The 21,748-nt window shown below is 35.4% G+C and overlaps 1 protein-coding gene across 1 annotated transcript; it reads left to right on the top strand.

The window, feature by feature from the left end:
* The first annotated feature begins 2,130 nt into the window (after nucleotides 1-2,130).
* On the top strand, nucleotides 2,131-17,743 carry LOC132303294 (E3 ubiquitin ligase BIG BROTHER-related). Its single transcript, XM_059800509.1, has 7 exons — nucleotides 2,131-2,583; nucleotides 2,946-3,264; nucleotides 3,375-3,424; nucleotides 11,119-11,160; nucleotides 11,242-11,363; nucleotides 11,439-11,547; nucleotides 17,373-17,743. The coding sequence occupies exons 1-7, from the start codon at nucleotides 2,383-2,385 to the stop codon at nucleotides 17,418-17,420; spliced, it is 891 nt and encodes a 296-aa protein (XP_059656492.1). The 5' UTR covers nucleotides 2,131-2,382; the 3' UTR covers nucleotides 17,421-17,743.
* Nucleotides 17,744-21,748: the final 4,005 nt, after the last annotated feature.

Here is a 21,748-nt window from a genome sequence, read left to right as displayed (position 1 = left end):
TATTTTCTTAAGTTGTTGGACCGTCAATGGATTCCCCAACCCTTGACAATTCCATACCATAATTCGCATTTGGCCTACCTGGGATTGACCTCCAGTCCTACAGTCCACGGTAGATCTTGAACCATATCTCCTATTCATGGCGAAAGAAGAAGACGGCACATCAAAAGCATTCTGTTGTCGTGTCCATACACTGGGCGCAATGCATTGAAGCTGGGGAAGTTCCACAACCTCAAAGTTACCATTGTCCTATCTTTTCATTATCTTTTCAATAATGATCTGAGTAAAATGACCATTTTACTCTTAGACCTATTCTTGTAGGATTTTAAAACCCTTCTTTCCTTCTTGCTTCCGTTGAGTGTCGGGACTCCTCAAAAAACCACTTTTGTGTCTTAGGGATGATGTACATTTCTAGAGACTTTCTTCTTCTTCTTCTTCTTCTTCTTCTTCTTCTTCTTCTTTTTTTTTTTTTTTTTTGGTATCTCAGACCTGTTATCGAATCAACTTTCGGGTCATTACAAAAATGCACTGAGTTTGTAAAAGCAATGCCGTCACAAATACAATCCCATCTATTCTTTGTTACCAGAAGCTCAAAATTTTCTGGTGTATTTTCTTAAGTTGTTGGACCGTCAATGGATTCCCCAACCCTTGACAATTCCATACCATAATTCGCATTTGGCCTACCTGGGATCGACCTCCAGTCCTACAGTCCACGGTAGATCTTGAACCATATCTCCTATTCATGGCGAAAGAAGAAGACGGCACATCAAAAGCATTCTGTTGTCGTGTCCATACACTGGGCGCAATGCATTGAAGCTGGGGAAGTTCCACAACCTCAAAGTTACCATTGTCCTATCCGGCCTTGTAGTAAGCCCAGAGAGGTGATTCATAAGAGGGCCTACTAAAGCTGTTGATCTCCGCCCATGAATATTCAGCTCATTATTACATGTACCCACATATACCGTTGTCGGGCTCTTAGTAGGGGCCCAAAAAGGATTATGGACTCCGCCCAATTGGTTGGAAGCCCCAGTTTGGCTTGTTCCATACGCTTCGACCAAGTATGGAGAGTTGTGCACGGCTACTGTTTCCGATGATGGCTCAGAATCCGTCCACGGTTGCACCGGCGACAATGAAGGCAGGGAATCCGTCCGCGTTTGCACTAGAGAGTGATCAAGAATGGCCCCAGTAGTTAGATCTTGATTCCAATTAGCAAGAAAATTGGGTCGGCATGACGTCTCAACAGAACTGATTTCCTCCAGATTCGGCACTGTAACTTCAGGATTGTGCAACAACGATGTGGAAGGGGCCTCCGTGAAAATCAGAAAAGGCGGCCACCTGCTTCTCCGCACTGCTAAAAGCCAAAACTGAGCAGAAGTAGATGGATCTAGCAGACCCCTACAAGAAATAACAATGGAAAGAAAGAATTTGGGATTAAACAACATACAATCAAGGGGAGGAAGACCACCTAAGCAAGAACAAGATAAGGGAAGCGTAAAAGGCACCAATACAAAACTCTTACACGCAAGAGGATGACCAAACCCTCCGAACAAATGGTATACAATAATTCATAACAATAATCATAGGGATCCTAATACTGTTCCCAAATGTGCCCTCACTTTTAGCCCTGTACTGTAGTGTTTATTTCTATAAAAAAAATTTCTTTTTGGATATATATATATATATATATATATATATATATATATTGTCATGCTGTGTGGATAATGTATAGGTTCACGTGGGAATTGAATACTCATCATATTGTGACGAAATTAAACATGGTTATTGTATGTAAGTAGACATAATGTATTTTTTATTTTTATTTTTTTATCATTCAAAGGCAGGAGACATAATGTATCAATTATATGAAAACTAGTGTGTATTTATATGCATATAGTGGATCGGATTAGATTGTTCTAAAAGTCTTTTATTTATTTATTTTATATGGACAATAAATACATTTATTAATTTATTTTTGTTTTAATTTAGACTAAACCAAATTGAATTGGTTTGAATCGGATCGTGGCTTGAACCGGTTTTACCTCCAAGGGTCATCCATACCCACGGGCTTAAATGGACCCCATTTTTTAAATATTTTATTTCATTGGCAAATGCGACAGACACCGAAAGAGGAATTGCCCCAGAGATTGATGTAATAAAAGTGATGAACAAAACACACAGCCCCAGCAACACAAAATTTGATTTCTGTCGCACTACTTTCCGCCCCCCCTCTCTCTCCTCTCTCTCTCTTTCTCTCTCTTCAATCATCACTTTGGTCGGCGTCTCAGATTTTCAAAATCATCTCCGATACGATCAACCTCCCTCTACTACCATCTCCACCGATTGATCAATTCTGGTAATTCATCAAGCTCCGCTTTTTTAAATTCAATGGAGAATTCGAAAGCTGCTAGCGACGGATCGAATAACACCAGCACTACAACCGACGAAGAGAACCCTAATAATTCAGCCACTGTAGAGGAAGGATCGGACAACGTGAACAACCAATCTCGTCAGTCCTCGAGAACTCCTTTCACAAATCTCAGTCAGGTCGATGCTGATCTCGCTCTCGCCAGAACCTTACAGGAACAGGTTTCTCATTAATCAATTTATATATATGTGTGTGTGTGTGTTTGTTTATCTCTGAATCAGGGTTTCATTTTCTCTCTTTGGGTCTATTTTCTGATGTTCACCAATCACCATGTTTCGTTGGCTTTTTATATGATTCTCTTCTGGGTTTTATTGTTAGGGTGCTGTAGTTGTTAAGTTCCATTTTTGAACTCTATTTTGTGTGTTTGGTTGCTCAGAAAGTGTGGAAAAGAAAAGAAACGTAAATTTTAAGCCTTTCTTGGGAAAGCTAGAATGTCTTTCTTAGTTTTTGAATTCTTACTGATTGCATTGTAGTTCTTTATTTCCTTGTTTGGATGAATTAAAGTCTAATTGGTGTGGAGTAGGAAAGGGCATATATGATGCTGAGATTGAATGGTGATGATTATGGAGGTTGGGAAGTTGGAAGCTACGGAAATGAGGACGATGATGATTTTGATGATCCCAGTGAAGATGAAGATGAATATGATGTTACTGACGCGGACGATGATGATGAGGATGCTTTCGACGTGCATGCACATGCTGAATCTGGAGAGGGTAATAACTCTGGTGTTGAGTTAGATCCGGCTAGTTTTCCAAGCGATGAGGCCTTTGCGAGAGCCCTACAAGATGCTGAAGAACGAGAAATGGCTGCCAGATTGTTGTCCCTAGCTGGGATAAATGACTGTGAGTGTCTTAATTGAGTTTGGTTCTTGTTAATTTTTTGGCTTGCAAATTCTCTCTGTATATATATATATTTGTAATTATCTAACCTATTGTGTTGCTAATACTGTTAGTGGTTTCTGAGGAAGCTGAGGATACAGAGAACCATGGTAGCAACTCTCAGGTATCAATCTGTACTTTCTTAAATGTTAGCTGAATTAACCATTTTGAATGTCTTGGTTGCATAAATGGGTTCTAGTTTTGACCTTAGAATTTTATTGATGTCTTTGTAGTTTTGGGAACTACCTTTTTATACTCTCATTAAACATTTAGATTATGCAAGGAGTACTGCATACATGTGGATAACTTCATACATGAAAGCTATATCATATACATTTCCGTATCTTTCTCATAGGCATCCCAACGAAAAAGGGTATCATACCCATCAGAACTTGGTCATGTATATAGTATTTTTGTTTGTATACTTGTACATGTGTATACATAGTTTTTTTGAGTTCACAAGCATCAGAACTCAGGTTTGACTGTGAGAGTGGTCATTTTGTTTTGTGCTAAAAAGATGTCAAAGGTTTATGTTTGTTCCTCTCATATCACCTTGCATAGGTGGGATCGGTACTAATAATGACCTTTGAGTCGAGTTAATTTTGGTGGTTAGGCAATGACTGGATGACGACATGCATGTATAGTGCCCATGTGTTTTATCCAAACAAAAAGGTGTATCATACACATGGACCCACTGGTCGACTTTGTCCTGTTTACAATTTTGTTCGATATTCAAAATGTTTTGACTTAATCAAGTCGTCTTTTCTCTTATTGTTTCTGAATTAAGATCCTTTGACCTTAGACTATGAAACATTTTTCAATGTTTCTTTTCTACTTTGCTTTTATTATGTTGTATTTTTGAAGATTTAACTCACTTACAATCCTCCATTCAAGAAAAATATTAGAAAAAAAATTAAATCTTTTTATTTTCATATACTTGGTTTGTAAATTTTAGAATTTTTTATGGTGGTCTTTTAACTTGTTCAACATCTTTCATCATTAGGAATGACAAATAAAAGTTCCATCATTTCATTCCTTGGCTTCTTTCTTTCAATTCGATGAACATCAAGGTATGGTCTTAGTTTTGGACTAGAAAGCTGGATTGGATTCGGTAAGGATGGGTTTTGAGGATTTAGTTGGGTTTAGGTTTGGGTCCAGTTACTAAAGGGGTGAATTTTTGGGCACTTCATGTGTTTCTAAATAAAATAGCTAATTTTCAGGATAGATTCAATGACCTCTATGAGCTTTGGCTATATTCCACAATATCTGTTTACCCACGATCTCCTTCTATCCTCCCTCTATGTCTCTAATTGTATGAATCTCTAAAGTTAAACATCTATTCCCTTGCCCGCATGATTTGTTCCTATGCTTGGCAGGCGCAAGAAATATACCTTTGGGGGTTTTATTCTAATTTTAGGAATTATTTATTTATGTTAAATTTGGTATTTTCTTTTGGCAGAATCTAGAAATTTGGCTTTCCTTTATCTTTAGTGGTTGCAAGTGTTGAGAAATTTCCATATTTTATTGGGATACCATGTTCCGTTTAGGGTTATGCCTATATAAAGGCTATGATGTAATCGGGTTATATTCCATTAAACTTCACTATTGACTCCTACTCATCTCATTCCCTTCGGTTATCTTCTTTTCTCCCTACTCTTGCTTTTCCTATTCTCTTTATCTATCTGTTCTCATCTTGTCGTCTACTTCTCATTCCCCCTTTTCTTTTTGTCTGATCATCCCCTTCATCTAGCTTCATTTCATCGTCTGTGTTTTCATTACCTTCTTGTTACTAATTGACGTTGGACGATATACCAAAATTAGTCTGGAAAAAGAAAATACCAAAAATAGAAAGAAACAATGGCATGAAGTACACATGGCACATGGACTATACTGTACTCATTTAATGCCAACTACAATCCTACAAAACCCATCAACTTATTTCATCAACCTAACTCCAGCTTTGTTGATTGAATTATAACATTAGTTGCTCCTCCATTAACTGCTTTTCATGAATCATGGTAAATGATCATTTGCCAATCGACACGCCAATATACACCATCACCGTTCCTCATATTGACAGAAACCATGATTATCCTCTTTTATATTTTTTTGATTTTCTCAATTTATGATCTCGGAGCTAGAAAACAATGCCTAGAGAATTAGAAATGAACCAAAACTCTGCAGAGAGAAAGAAGAGATGAATAGGGATTGGGGAATATTTATTTAGAATTTGGAACTAATCTAGAGCCATTTTATCATCTTCATACTTTGGAATTCTTTCAATCTAAATACTTATAAAAAGATTCCAACAATAAAAACTTAAAAAAAAAAAAAAAAAAAAAAAAAAAAGCCTTCAATCTAAATAGAAATGGAAGAAAAGAAGTCTTCATCTACCTATTACATTCTTATACCAAAACCTCTACTAATTAACATAGAAAGCATATTATTTCACTCTTTTTTTTCAATTTTGTATTAATTGTCCAAATGTCTTCAAATTCAGGCAAATGAGGCACAATACGAAACCAATTTTAATAGTTCTGTGGGCTTGAGGTTGTATCAGTAGTAATGATGCGTTAGAAATATATGATAGAGATAGAAGCTCTAATGTGTGTGAGGGAGGTTATGCCTGGTGATATTGGAAAGGTTGTGTAGGCAACCTCCCAACATTTATTGACCATTGCGGTGCAAAACCAACAGCAATCACAGTCAGCGGCAACCTTAACTTGACAATCATTTCCATCACTACTTTCCACCATTAATATTGGCAACCACCATCACTTCTTCTATACCCAAGTAGCCGAACATCACAACACAACCTTTTCCACAAATAGAAAATTTTCCAGGGAATGTGAATGAATACATTTTCAATGCCCTAGTGAATAACTTTTCCGTTCAACAAGTGCAAAAAGTGTGGCTAAATAAACTGAAAGATAACCGTAATGAAGATCAAGATCTACTGAGATCTCTTTTGAATGAATCAGTCTTGCTGCCAATCAAAGAAGCATGGAAATGGATGCGACACGACACAGACGCAGCGACATGGAAAATCTAAAAAAATTAGGATATGGACGCTGCATGGACACGATGAATAATAAATGTATTAGATATATGTGATGTACTTCAAGAAATTAAGAGTAATATTATTTTTCATCAACCAAACAATGAAAAAAAAATTCACATAAGTCATAACCGATGAACTATAAAGATATATAGGTTATAGAATTATTGGTTAACAACTACACAATTGAATATACTCCACAACAACAATAATTATAGGAGAACTATGTCTCAAACTCGTAAAACCAATTCAGAATGAGACATTAGAATAAAACTAGTTTTATCGTTTAATCATCATTCCAACTAATTTACGTCAAATACAAAAGTATCATCAGCAAGTCATATGTCAACCACTACGATACATTTCGACCATGCGTCATCGACAATCATTTTAACTATTATTACCTCCGTCCCAATTTAGTTGTCAATCTTTCTATTTTGGTTGTCCCAAATTAGTTGTCTACTTTCTAAATTCAAACATCACATTTCACATCTTTTCATAAAATATCCTCAAGCTTTTAAAAATTTCTAACTTTGATTATATAAAATTCAAACTTGAAAGGGCAACTTAGTAGTTCTTAAAGGGGACAATGCAATAATTACATGTCCACTTAAAAAGTTATACCCCCCAAGTGTGACATCTAATATGGGACAGAGGGAGTAACATTTAGAACTTCAATGTTAGCATTCACGAAGCCAAAAGGCTAGTCCAAAAAAAAAAAAAAAGATCATGATTCATTTATTCATATTCATCATTTAACCCATCTTCATTTGTTTCATCATCACCAACACTTCCATCATTGGCAAATACTACCTTCTCTAATGTCGGTTAATCAAGTGAGAGCTTTGCAAAATTATCTCCTTTATATATCTACAATATCTTCCCTTAACGCAACAAAAGAGAGAGCTAATGAAAGGAGATTTTAAAGCCCCAGTCGAAGATTCCTTTCCATCAAAGGATCTTCTATTCCGCTCCCTCCAAATACACCACCAAAGACATAAGGGCTCCACCCTCCAAAAATCACGGGTGTGGGGTCCCACAAAGCACCCTCTCCAAACATCAATCAAGCCTCTCGCGCCCAGGCATGACCCACTGAGGCGAAGTAATAAGATCAATGAACCTACAAAGGAACAATTACAAGTAGACCAATCGTTTTTCAAGCATGTTAATAGCAATTATAAACATGCTTGATAATAGGTAACAATAAATTTTTAATGGCAAGGTGTTTATCCTCATGAAAGCTAATTAAATCTATTAGACTTTGCTTAAAAGTCTCAATTTTTCTATCATTCAAATGATGAAATAGGAAAGAAAATTTAAAATTAATTCCTAAAATTAACTTTAAGTGTAAGAAAGTATTGTCTACCTGACATCTCTATTTGATAGATGGAAGTGGATAACCCATGAAGTCTAACAATCTCTACAGATTCTACACCTTGTTAGATGCAGCATTAGGGACCTTTCTTGGCAAACATGTTGGTTATCACAAGATTGGAGAGAACACAAACATGTTAGTGTTCACAAGATTGGAGAGAAGACTTATGTGGTGTTTTAGGATCCTATTTTGTGGCTTTGCTAGTAGCAACAATTTTTTTTTTTTTTTGATAAAAGATTTGTATAAAGAGCGTCCAAAAGGGGAACGCATCCCTCAAAAGCTACACAAGGCTAAATAGGGCCTTTAAACCCCGAAAGACTCCTCCTCCAAGGATTTACAATATCTCCCTAGAACCCTACAAAAAAGGGTTCTAATAATAGAAAGCTTCAACGTCCCAATAGGATTCTCCTCTCCTTTGAAGGATATCCTATTTCTTTCAAGCCATAAGCTTCACCAGACACACAAAGGTGTAACCCTCTAGAAATCACGAACTTGGGCCCCCATTGGACAACCTCTCCAAGCCTCAACCAAGTCTCTAGAAGATCTGGGCATAACCCACAGAACCCCAAACAAACCCAACATCAACATCCAGCAATCTCTTGAGCCACAAGACAATGCAAAAGAAGATGATCAACCGTTTCCTCGTCATTCTTGCGCATGAAACACCATAAGTGACCATACATACTCTCTAAGAAGGTCATGGAAGTTCCTTTTAGCCTATGAAGCACAGTTACATGTACGAGATACTACTGATACAATTCGACACTATCAGTGTTATTAAAGGCGCTAGGTGCACTGAGGTGCTAGAAGTCCCTTGGAGCCTAGGCGCGAGGCGCACGGCGAGGCGTGCACCTAAGTGAAGTGAGGCACACAAGTAAAAATTTAAAACATTAAATCTCAGCAATGAACCTCCATTAATAAAAACACTAAATATATCACAATTAAACCAATAAAGCAACCAGTAATATAGCACAATTAAACTAATAAAGCTCCACTAATAAAAAAAAGCAAATGGAAGATATTTAAACCCATAAGAAAGGAAGCAAAACATAACCCAATTAACCAAGTTAAATTCAACAAACAGCTTCTTCGAGCATACAGTGACCAGTGACTACAAAGGTCTCAAACAAGGAATACCAGAAGCTGTCATTTCTGACACCAAAATTATCTAAATGGACAGCAGAATTGGTTGATGAATCAACTCAAAATGCAGCAGACCAAAAAACAAACAGCAGCAGGAAAGTTAACCCAAAATGCAGGAAATAAATTAGTCAAAAAAGAAAAATCAAGAAGAGTGAGAGATAGAGAAGAAGAAGAAGAGAGAAATGGACAGCAAAAAAGAAAAAAAGAGAAGGAAATCATTAACAAGAGGGAGAAAAAAAGAAACAGAGAAAATTAAAAACCCAACAGAACAAGTACTCAAGACAGGAAGGGGAAAAAAAAAAAACACCGTTCACGAGAAAAGGGAAAAAACAGAGAAAAAAAAAATAACGAGAGTAGTAGATGAAAAAAAAAAAAAAAAAAAAAAAAAAAAAAAAAAAAAAAACAGAGCCCCCAAACACAGCCCCAAACAAAAACACTGTTCACGAGAAAAGGGAAAAAACAGATAAAAAAAATAGAGAGAGAAGTAGATGAAGAAAAGAAAGGGAAAAAAAAAAACGGAGCCCCAGAAAAAAAAAAAAAAAAAAAAAAAACCAGAGATAGAGAAGAAGTAAACGAAGAGAGAGAGAGAAGAGGAGGAGAAGGAGAAGAAGAAGGAGGGAAAAAAAAAACTGAACTGACCTGGTCACCAAACAGAGATTGACGTTGGCTAGGGCTTCGTCTTCGTCGGATTGTCGCTGCAATTGCTGACCTGCTTTCACTCTCTTTTCTTTCCCACTCCCCCGCGTCTCTTTCTTTTATTTGACTATTGACTTGCTTTATATATTTTATTCTTTTTTGTTTCATAAGATGACAAAACTTGGCTTTGGAAACTAAAAAGTTTTAGCATATAGAAAGAATACAAAGCAGTAAAGCACATAAAAGGAAAACTGTAGAAACAAATAGATGAGGCGTGACTAGGCACGCCTAATAAAAATCCCAAGGAGCAGCCCAGGCGCGCGCCTAATGAAGGTCGCTGCGCCTGTGGGAACAAGAGGCATTGACGTTGCGCCTGTGTGCACCTCGTCCCCTGGCGCGCTTTTAATAACACTGGACACTATTATAGAGGCAATTAGATAAAACACAAAGAAAGAGAGAGAAAAACCCTAACCCTAGAAATTGAATGACCCAAATTAATACATCGACATTGGATCTCCCTCCTCCTTTTTCTCCTCTCTGCGTTAAGTGTGTGTCAATTAGTATCAATTTGAGCTTGTAAGTCCTTTTTGTTTTGTGTTCTTTTAAACAACGAGCTTTTTAGTCCTTTGTGTTCTTTTAAACAGTGAACTTAAAAGAACACAAAACAATTGGACTTAAGAGAAAGAAAAACTCAACCCTAGAAATTGAATGACCCAAATTACCAATCGGACAATTTTTTTATAAAAATATTTACAAATTTGATATGTAGTATCTGAGAAATATCCTTTGTATTCTAGAAGTATCCTGCCATATCCTAGTCGTATCCAATTTGAAAAAAAAGAAAGAAAAGAAAATATAAAAGTCTGGATACTTTCCAGTCGTATTGGACACATATCCTATGTTAGATATGAATCCGATGCAGCCACGACGACCCTGGGGAGTATCCACGCTTCGTAGCTTTTAGCCATGTCATGCTATATGTGGGTGAGGTTCAGGTTGAAATTTCACAGGGTACTTCATGCATTTTGGAAGAGTCCATGTAACACACGACTATTTTTACCATAAAAAAGCCTCAATTAGATTTCAATAGTTTTCCACTATGAAGAAAGTTCTGGACCATAATGCTGAACTGTTATAGAGAATACACTCCTTTGAAAATAGATTCTGGTTGAGATGATGATCTGGGGAGAATGGTGGGTAAAGGATAAGTCAAATTTTATACATTCTTTTAATTAGGCCTAATGTAAACTCTACTAACCACGTGGATGTTAGCAATCTCTCACAATACTTTTTGTTTTTTAGTTTTAGTTTTAGTTTTTTTGTTTCTAATTGGTAATTTTCCTGGTATAATATCTCTCGGGTCTTGCTTTTTTGTTTTATAAAGAAATTATAACTGTCTGATTGTTTACCATTATGAAAATAGCATTTTGTTCTTCGTGATCCCTTAGAGGATAATATAAATGATTTAGCCTCGTTGAGGTTCGCTTTATAAATCTCGCCCAAAAAACTCTGGTTTGCTTATGTATTTTACTCTTTTTGTTCCCCCGATTAGTATTTACGAGGGCTTTTGAGTCTATGCTTCTCATGTGTTGTTTTGGCCTTTCAGGATACATGGGAGGAACTTGATCCAGATGAACTATCATATGAGGTGAGGTTTGCTACGGTATCTAGTGCTTTTAGTTGGAATTTAATTCTGCCGTATCTAATGGAGTTTGGTTAAATATATCAGGAATTGGTTGCATTGGGTGAAGTAGTTGGAACTGAAACCAGAGGGCTGTCTGCTGATTCAATTGCATCTTTGCCTTCAATGAATTACAATATGCAAAGCATTCAGGATGGAAGCAGTGATTCGTAAGCTTATAAGCTCTAGTTTTTACTGAATAAATGAGGGTCATGTGTTGATAAAATCTTGTCCTCGTGCCTTAGGTGTGTTATTTGCCGGTTGGACTATGAGGATGGTGATACCTTGACTTTGCTTTCTTGCAAACATTCATACCACTCCGAATGCATAATCAATTGGTTACGAATAAACAAGGTACATGTGTTTTGTTCTATATGTAGTTCTCTCTCGCAGCTTTAGAATTTTAAGATAATATTCATTTATCAGAGGCTTTACTTAGTATTGTTTAGATTTAGCACTCCTAGCTTCTTGGCACTGTGGAGTTTGGTTATATTATGTCAGAATGTTACCACTTGGCAGTGCATATATAATATCACATGGACTTGTTATTTGCAAAAATATCTATTCATTTCTGTTATGTTGAACTTATGGCTCTCAGAGATATCCTTGTTCAACTGGGGACTCTTGCCTCTTTTAGCTGTACTGTTTTTCTTAGTTCGTTTAATTAATCTTTGAGTGAAGATTAGGGCTGAAGGTTTCTTATGCACTGTTGTGGTTCTGTTGTCGTGTGAAGATATTTATATCTTGGTTCTTGCCTGGGTTTTTTCACCTCTAGGCATATAATGAGTAAATGGTAGGTTGTATTGAGTTTTTTGCACACTTGGAGTCATTCTAACAGCTCTACTCAGAGATAGTGTCTTAATATAACACGTATATATATATATATATATATGTATATATATATATATTCAAATTTGATTATTTTCTTCGTCCAGATTGATGATATGATTTTCTTTTAAAATAGCAATAGGTTCTTAACTGGAAAAATAAGACCTTCAAGCTATAATTTGTAGGGCATGGCCCCATTGTAGGCCGGAGATGTGTTGACAAAGGACAGAATGTGAATGTGTGTCGAAATCTATAATTTGGGCATAATAGTTTTAAGAAAACCTGTTGTGCTAAGAAAAGGACAGAAAAGCAGATGTCTCTTCATTGAAAGTTCCAGACCTTTTTAGGGCTCAGCTTGGTGGTAATGCTGGAGCAGTAGTAGAAAAAGAGGACGATGAGAGTTGAACTATCCTAATGGAAGACTAAATCTTTCCTTGATGGAAACCTCGATTGCCTTCTAGAAACCCCTGGTAGGGAAATGCCATTTTCTCTTTGTTTATTGTTGAAGCTTCCTTTGCTGCTACTAGAATTATGTTCCTTGGACTTCACGTGTATCGGCTGTGTTTGTGTGTCTAAGTATCGGTCTTTCTTGGATCCTAAATATTAGGTATAGGGACTTGACTAGAAATGTGTTACTTTAATTCAGGAACTTAGACAAGTTTTCACATTTAAATACGCAGTCTGCTATATAATAGGGTAATGTATGATTTAATTATTCTTTGAAAGTATACTATGTTACAACTTAAATTAAATGGAATATGGCAAAGAAAAGAGGATTCCATCTATTGTCAAAGTATGAAATCCTTCTCTTCAATCACTGTTGAGGCTTCTTTTACTAGCTAAGAATGTGGGAGATGTGCTGCTAGAGGGAGGGAGGGAGGGTGCTAGGGAGTCGAAGTAGAAACTTGAACAGGATAAAAAATTATATTAAGTACCAATATTCAAGTGCATGTAGAAAAAAGCATTTGAAGATCACAAAATGGAGTTATTTCTATAAATTTCTGATTTTTATTATTAATAAAAAATCAATGACTCAAAAGATGTATCATGCACTTTTACAAAGATCTAATCCTTTTCACTGAATATTTTTTGGAAGGTTAAGCAAACTCACACACCCATGCCTCCACCGAGGCTCGAAACCCGGACCTCCCCTTTGGAGAGGTGGGTTTGTACCAGCTGGGCTATTCACTGAAAATTTTGTTTCACCCAAAACTAGTTTTTTTTTCCATCACAAATCAATTAAGAGTTAATTACTATTCTATTATCAAGAAAAGTCCAAACTAAGTTTTGTCTACTTAACAATCTTCAGTATATTTTCCATTAGGGTTCCTTCAGGTATAAAATGAATTAAAATGTGATTGTGATCTTCATCCATCAGCATGACTTCATACTCACAATATTAGTGGAGAATTTCCAATTACATGAACGCACGCCAGATCATTTTTGAAAGAAATTCAAGTACGCTTATTTCACCAATCCAATGAAACTTTTTCCAACAGAAAAGTATAGCTATATATATATATATTCAAAAAAAAGTTGGTATAAAGAATAGGGTAAATGCAAAATCCCTCTTGAAGTATAACAGTTTTGCCCAAAAAATAAAAAACCCTGTAGTTTGGTACATGTCAAATTGTCATTATAGCGGAAGTTTGCCATGTGCATTGCGTATGACTATATTGTGCCTTGTTGACCATCGTGCCCCTTACTCATTGTAATGATCTACTATTATAAAGAGTAAAATTAGGGTTGCAAACGAGCCGAGTAGTAACATATTTGGGCACGGCTCGGCTCGACTATACAGCAGGAACTTGAGTCGAGCTCCCATCTTAGCATTCGAACTCGGCTTGGCAAAAGTTCATAAACTATTCAAGCTCAGTTCGATTCTCGTTTAAAAATAAATGTATGTTGAGATACACATGTATTGCACATACACATTTATATATATTATGCATAATCTACATACAAAGCACACATACATTATAAATACTTTCATTCTTGGAATATTCACCGCCATTCCTTTATAGGTTGCAAATGGAATTTCTTAGCCACCACAGTGGTGTTGGTCGGTTTAGCCACCACGCGATCTGCCATTGTAGATGGCATTCCTTGCCAGAGAGAGAGAGAGGGACCTAAGTTTACCAAAGGGGAGCGACGTGAGTGAGGGATGAAGAAAGTGTGCGGCTGGGGTTCAGGGTTAAACGGATTTATATATGCGGGCTTTAGAAAATGGGCTTGGCTTGACCCGTTTTATTTATCTTGGGCTTAGTCTATTTCATTTTTTAAGATGGCTGGTAATGTGACATTATGTTTACATAAATTGGGTTAGGTTGGGTTTGGATGGAACTACGGGCCTAATGTAATGGAGTTATATATAATATATGTGTGTGTGTGTGTGTGTGTGTGTGTGTGTGTATATACATACACATTAAATCGAGCTGATTAATGAGCTTGTTCATGAATTACCGAGCCGAGTAGAGGGGTGTTTGAGCTTGGTTTGTTTATTAATCAAACATAAAATTCTTGTTTGCTTTTGGTTCGTTTATTAAATAAACGGATGCGAATTGAGCCTTTAGAAAACCGAGCTTGGACTGTTCTTAGAAAGCTCGGCTAGTTTGCAACCCTAAGTAAAATAACCCCCCACCCCACCACTGGCCGCCAAAAAAAAGAAAATCCTAAAATATTAGTCTTTGGAATATCCACATGACATGCAAAATCTCCCTAAACGATCAAAAAATTTCAAATTATTCCATTGTCAGTACCTGTATTTACTTATTAATTAAACTTCCTTTGCAATTGAGTTACCCATTAATTTATATATATGCATATATAGGGTAAATTGCATAAAAACCCTAGTGTGGGAACTAAAGGTGATGACCATGTAGATGAGTTGGGCAGAGATGGAGAGGGTTTTGAAGATGCCAGATAGGAGAGATGGTCCTTAGAAGATATCTGGATTCTTTGTTAGTTTTTTGTTATACACACACACACACACACATTTTTTTTCTTACCAAATTAATAGTTTGTGGTTCTTTTTTTTTGTAACATTGCGATAGTTCAAGGAGTTTGTTGCATTTTGACAGTTTGTTCCCCCATTTATAGGGCAATTAAGTTAATTTACTGTGCCATTAACCACTGACTATTGAGTGAGTGCTATTTCCAAATGTTGGAGAGATCAAGGGGTTTTTTTGTAGTTCAGGGTGTGGGTTTTTTTTTTGGGTGTGGGTTTGTGTGTTAAACTGTGATAGTTCAAGGGGATTTTTAGCATTTCAGTCTAAATAATAAGAATTGAGATGAGTGGGAATTGGGATAAGGCTAATATGAGTTTGTTAAACTGTGATAGTGGGAATTGGGACAAGGCTAATATGAGTTGAGTTAAATGTTTTGAATATATGTTGCCATTCATGTGCAATTAATAAATTCACATCTCATTGCCAATTTTAAGGAAAAAGCCCTATGATAGTGGGAATTGGAATAAGGCTAATATGAGTTGAGTTAAATGTTTTGAATATATGCTGTCATTCATGCAATTATTGAATTTACATTTCTTTGGCAATTTTAAAGAAAACCCTATTTTAACTGAGTCATCATAAACAGGGATCAATGAAAGAACTTCCATCTTTCTTATATTTATACATTGCCAAGTTTTTAAAAAGGAAAATGCTAAACATCACTACTATAATTCGTGATTTAGTACCTCGAATTAGGTGGCAGCTTAGTGTATTTTAAAAGGAATTTTCTTAATATAGGATAGAGAGAGAAAATAGCAAAACTTATCATTATAGAAGTAAAAGCCTAATTTATTCAATAACTTGAATTCAATTATGCTAGAATATAGATATCAAAGACCCTGCAGATCTGCTCTTTAGTGCTAAGACATCCCTTCCCTTGAACATCCCCAGTATTGCACACCATAGATGTTTAAAGGCAAGTAGGACAAGCTTTTCATAATAATCAGTTTTAATTGATCAAAATAGTTACTGATTGACACTGACCAAAAATTGAATTTGGTTTCAGTGAAAATAATAATAATAATTTTTTACAAGGTTTAATATCAAGTGAAGTGTAAAAAACACCCCTATAGTTTTAAAAGTGTGCAAATAACACCTTTTATGTTCAAATTCCACCCTTGTTAGGTTAAAATTAGGTGAGAAACCCTTTTCATTAAAGCTTCAGATAATTCAAACTAGAAATTACAATTTTTTTTACCATGAGGAGTGCTGTAATTGGTGGGTGCTTGCTCACTGACCCAAAAGCTTAAGCTATTGGGTAATATTGTAGATCTACCCATTTATACCCATTTCAGCTCCTATTCGGATCTGATGTGGGACACCACATTCTCCCCTACCCAAACTTGCAGCCCTCGTTACGGTCAGGCCACCTTGCCTACCTGGGGTGATAACCTGGATCCTTCTGGCCGAGCGCTTGGCGTGACCCCAGATCAAGAATTGGGTCTGGCTCTGATGCCAACGTAGTGGGTCGGGTGTTTCGCAATCCGACTCAAAATCTTAAACTATTAGGTGGGGCTAACACCCAACCCGTTTATACCCATTACATTTTCCATCTGGATCCGATGTGGAACAAACCTCTAACATTCTCCCCTACCCGAACTCGCAACGTCCTTGTTGCGGCTCAAGCCACCTGCCTACACGGTTGGTTGCCCAGACGCGTTCTGGCCTGGCGCTTGGCGTTACATCGGATCAAGGACTAAATCTGACTCTAATACCAACTGTAATGGGTGGGCGCTTGGCCGCTAACCCAAAAACTTAAGCTATTGGATACTACTGCATAGTCATACCCAACCATTTCAATTCCCATTTGGATCCGATGTGGGACACCTCTAACAAGTGGCTTCTTTCTCGTGATAAGAATCCTAATTTTCTTAGCCATCTACAGGTCTAAATAATTAGTCTTGTAAATTTTCTGATCACCATTAAATTTTAAAGAGATACCCAGTAAAGATAACGAGAAGTCAAGAGAGTGCACACACACGAGTGAAGAAGAGAATATATACACACACATATATATATATATATATTGAAAAATATTAGTAGAGCTAAGAAAATTATAGAGAGAAACTCATTTTGATTGTTCGTTCTCACCTTTCCCTTCAATTGCCAATTCGTTTTAATTTGCTAATAGGAAACAGAAATGCATAAAAGAATAGAGAAAGTGTAATATGTATCAAAATAGAGAATATTTATATCTTTTTAGTTATAGCCACGTCAGATTCGAGATTCACGTCTCGAATTTGAGATGTGTAGCACTACTCTTTTGAAAAACTCATAAATTAGAACTATTATGCAGTTATATGTAGGAGGCTAATAAATGTTTTGACTTGTTCTTGCCTGTAGGTCTGTCCTGTTTGCAATGCTGAGGTCTCGACATCTGGAAACAGCTAATGGAGTTTATGGATGGTTCTCTTCTATGAGTTGAATATACTCTACATAAGTTGGGCAGACAACAAAATTCATAACTGTTGATTTTAAATATTGTGCTCCCCTGATGGTCGAAGAACTATAAATATCTGATAGGACTAATATCTACTTTCTGCCCATTCATTATTCTGCCGAATGTTACAGCCACCTTAAAATGTTGGCTTACCCCATCTCTCTCTCTCTATCTCTATTTTTTTTTTTTTTTTGGGTTTTGTTTTGGTCTTTAGCTATTCTGTAATGACAAGAATAGTATCTGATATTGTGAAATATTTTAGTAGCTTTTTTTCTTTTTTCTTCTTTTTTCCCTTCGTTGATGGTTCCAGCAGTTTATTCAGGTTCTGCTAGAAATTATGATACTGAGTTGGCCTCAATCATTGGTAGGCTCCTTAATATGAGTGGCACATAAGAAAACACTCTTAGAATTCTGGTCTTCAGTAATACTGTTGAGATAAATGCAGGAAATGGAACCCTAGTTTCATTTGCTTATGCTAGGGTTTGGATATTTGCATCAAACAAGTAGATCATGGGTCGTCTTTTACACTTTATGGAACTATGAATGCTAAACCACTGTGAATAATCATGTGGATCGTATTGTGGACTGCGCTTAGACTAAACCAGGATGCCCTTGTGCAGCTAACCTCGGACGCGCACATCAGAGCCTATATTTGTGTGTAAAAGTTGTAGTTATGAGAGTGAAGTCCTCTCTTGCCTTCTAGTACTTTTTTTATTTTCTATTTTTTATTTTTTATTTTTTCTCAGCGCTACTGTGTGTCTGTCAGTCATGGTATATGAAATGTAATGATGATTTCCAGTCAGGTGGGGTTTGTTCTTTCTGATGGATTTCCTTTAGAGGTATTTTTTTATTGGTTGCAGGGGTAAATCGTTTTGAGTTGGTGACGGTGGCAATTCATGTGCGTGGATCGTTGTGTCAAAAATTTTCAAAACTAATCAAATTCATTTATTAAACAGGTAAACGTGTTAATCTGTTTAATGATTTGTTTATCAAAACGAGACATTTAATATTTAATTAAATATTAAATAAAAAAAATGTCATAATTAATCCAAATATTTAAAATAAAAAGATAAATCATGGTTTATGATGAAATGATTTAATTATCCATAGTAATTGAGTTTAAACAGGTGACATATTACATAGGTCATATTCACGATTATAATATATTGAGTTAAATGGGTCATAAACGTATTATACGGGTTGAACCCCTTAACTCTAACCCGACACGGTTAAGTAAACGGGTTAATCGTGTTGACCTTTTTATAACCCAAATTCATTTATGCCAAACCCAAACCCTTTTAATTCGTGTTGTGTTCGTGTCATGTCGTAATTTGCCACCCCTAGATGGAGCCTATTCAAAAGGGGTAAGAGTAAATGAGTAAATATTATTATTATTATTATTATTATTAGGTTAGATATCTATTTTTATTTTTTTCTTCAAATATTTAATTTAGTTTATTTTCCTATTTTCTTATTCAAAACAGGTGACAATTGGACGGGTTTTGGGTTGGTCATGAATGGACAAGTCAATGATGGGTCAATAATTCATTATCAGTTTAGGTGTTAAATGGGTTGGGTCTTAAATGGGTAAGTGAATCCACATGAATATATTTTAGACATGAATTGTTTAAGTTGTTTTGATTGCTGAAAACCAACAAAAAAAAATATTTGTTCGTACATTAATTTTTTTATTTCAAGCGTTACAATATTTTTATTTTATTTTATTTTTTGAAAAAATAAAAATGCAACTTACTCAACAATATTATATTTAGAAAAAAGGGTTTTGAGCAGTAGTTTTAATTAGTTGGCCAATTTTCATACAATAAAACAAAAGTTAGAGGAAGACTGAGAGACATGGGTATTTATTTGGTAATGGGTATTTATTTTTTATACATTATTGATTGACTCACTTAAATTAGTCACTTAAAAAAAAATTTAGTTTCAGTGAACAGATTTTAATGATTTAATGATTTTGGACATAAATTACCACCCCTATTCAAAACTTGGGACGATTGATGAACACAATGGAGCATTAATATATAGCAATTCATTATATTCTTCTTCCCAATTCTTCTTCCATTATCTCTTCTTTGATACTCTCCATCTCAGAGCACCTCTCTGGTTGCATCAATTGTTGCACTTATAGTTGAGAAAAAAAAAAAAAATCAGAAGTCTTTTTTATCATTGTTCGTCCATCAAACAAACTCAGCCGAGTCATCATCACAACAACACTTAAAACACTAATATGGTTGAACCTTTTCGTTTTTTTTTTGCAAAGTTAACCGATTAAGTTACTGAAGGAGAAAAAAAAAAAAGGAAAACCCGAGTAAGTTAATGTCTCACCATTAAGGAACAACAACTCTTTTATAACGGCTTAATATAATTTGAGATTTTAAGTGAAAAATATAAAAAGGAATAATTGATAATGTTTATTTAAAAATTATTATTGTACCTGTCCAAAAAAAATTATTATTGTATAATTTTTTTAGATGGCTTTGCTGTTCATTTGTTGAATTTTTACCAATTTTTTATTTATTTATGTTGATTATTAATGATAATAAATTTATCAAGAGAAATCAAAGGGCATCTATAAATTTCCCCATCTCAAATAGGAGAGGGTTCGAGTCCAAAAAGTACGTAGGAGTGTGTTTTTGTAAATGAGAAGACAACAAAATTATCAAGAGAATTATTTATCTAGTCTTCTCTTCATATCTGAATTCATATTTTCTCTTCATATCTGAATTCATATTTTTAATAGGCATATATGAGTTAAAAGAACACAACCTCTTGTCTATCCAATGCTCCACCAAATTTCTTTTAATTCTGAGTTTTGATCAAAAGTGGAATGAAATTTTTTAAAATGAATTAAATTTTTAGGGTCCACAATTAAATTTTTACTATTAGTCAAAGTCTAATAATTTAAGAAAATAAAAATTTTAGAAAATAAGGAAATACGCCATCCTATTGCCTGCCTAAGGCTCCATCGGGCCTGACATGAGAATCAAATCATTATAATTCTGACAAGCTTCGTGGATCTCGTTAAAATTCTTCATAGATGAAGAATCTAGCATTCATCACCGGATTTAAACATAAATATGATAATCCATTGCATACTTGATTCAGTGTCGTGCATAAAACACTAGGTTATGCAAATAAAAATATATATACAAATAATACTTATCAAAAATAAAAAATAAAAATTAATACCGAAAAAAGGAAAGAAAGATAAATGACGGGGTCATTACAACCTTTCCACCTTAAAGGAATTTCGTCCCCGAAATTCAGCCTCGACAAAATAAAAGGCCAACCCAGGATAACTGCGGAGTACATCCCCGAGTATCCCACACAACGCGCTACACCAACGACTTCAAAATTAAAAGAAAACCCACCAACTAGTGTCATTTGCACCCACGTGTTCATGACAAAAATACTCTGAAAAGAAAGGTGACCATACGGCCATGTGTACACACAAATTTTGTAATTTGCAAATAAAGAACAAAATATGGAGTAAAACAGAATTTTATTGATTTATGATAAATAAAAGAAATACAATCCTTTGTAATATTTTTTACAAAGATAAAGTCATCTGATTCGATCTCCTTTGTTGGTATTCAAGGGCTACATGAGCTTGATCTTGAATCACCGTGGAATTTAGATGAAGAATGGCACAATTTGATGTGTTTGTTATTGATCACCGTGAAATTTGATGAAGAACTACACGATTTGATGTGTTTGGTGTTCTTCACCTTTGGGTTTGGATGTTAGGGATGAGTATTAGCAGAGTTTTTGTATTTCTCTCTGAATTTTTGAATTCTGAATTTTGTGTATCCCTTCCTTCTTCCTCTAAGCCTCTATTTATAAACTTCTTGGATTAATAGGATGATGACATGTATCATCTCCTGATAAGGATAAAATCATAACTGGGTCGGTTATATTTTGATAATTATCCTTAAAAATAATTATTCAAAATATATTTTATTAAGAATAATTATCTTTTCATTTAATCATTTGGGTAGGGCTAATTAAATAATTTAAGTGGACCAACCTCGGGCTAATTAAATAACTTAATTAAACATTTAACCCATATTTGATGGGTCAATTTGTCAAAACCAAAGTCTAATAAAATTTTAGTGTCTACACCACGTTACATGTCAAAGCTCAACACCGTACACATGGTCACAATAAGGAACATATCATCGAGTACTAAGGGACAACTCATAGAGTCTCGAGATCAAACAAAGGAACGGAAGGCTACGAAATCACAAACACCCCTCCTAAC

Source organism: Cornus florida, unplaced genomic scaffold (assembly GCF_030987335.1).
Source record: "Cornus florida cultivar Cherokee Brave unplaced genomic scaffold, ASM3098733v1 CherokeeBrave_3.0.0_Hap2_Chr04, whole genome shotgun sequence".
Classification (NCBI taxonomy): Eukaryota; Viridiplantae; Streptophyta; class Magnoliopsida; order Cornales; family Cornaceae; genus Cornus; species Cornus florida.
Note: the sequence above shows the minus strand (reverse complement) of the source record. Positions and strands in the feature narration are given on the sequence as shown.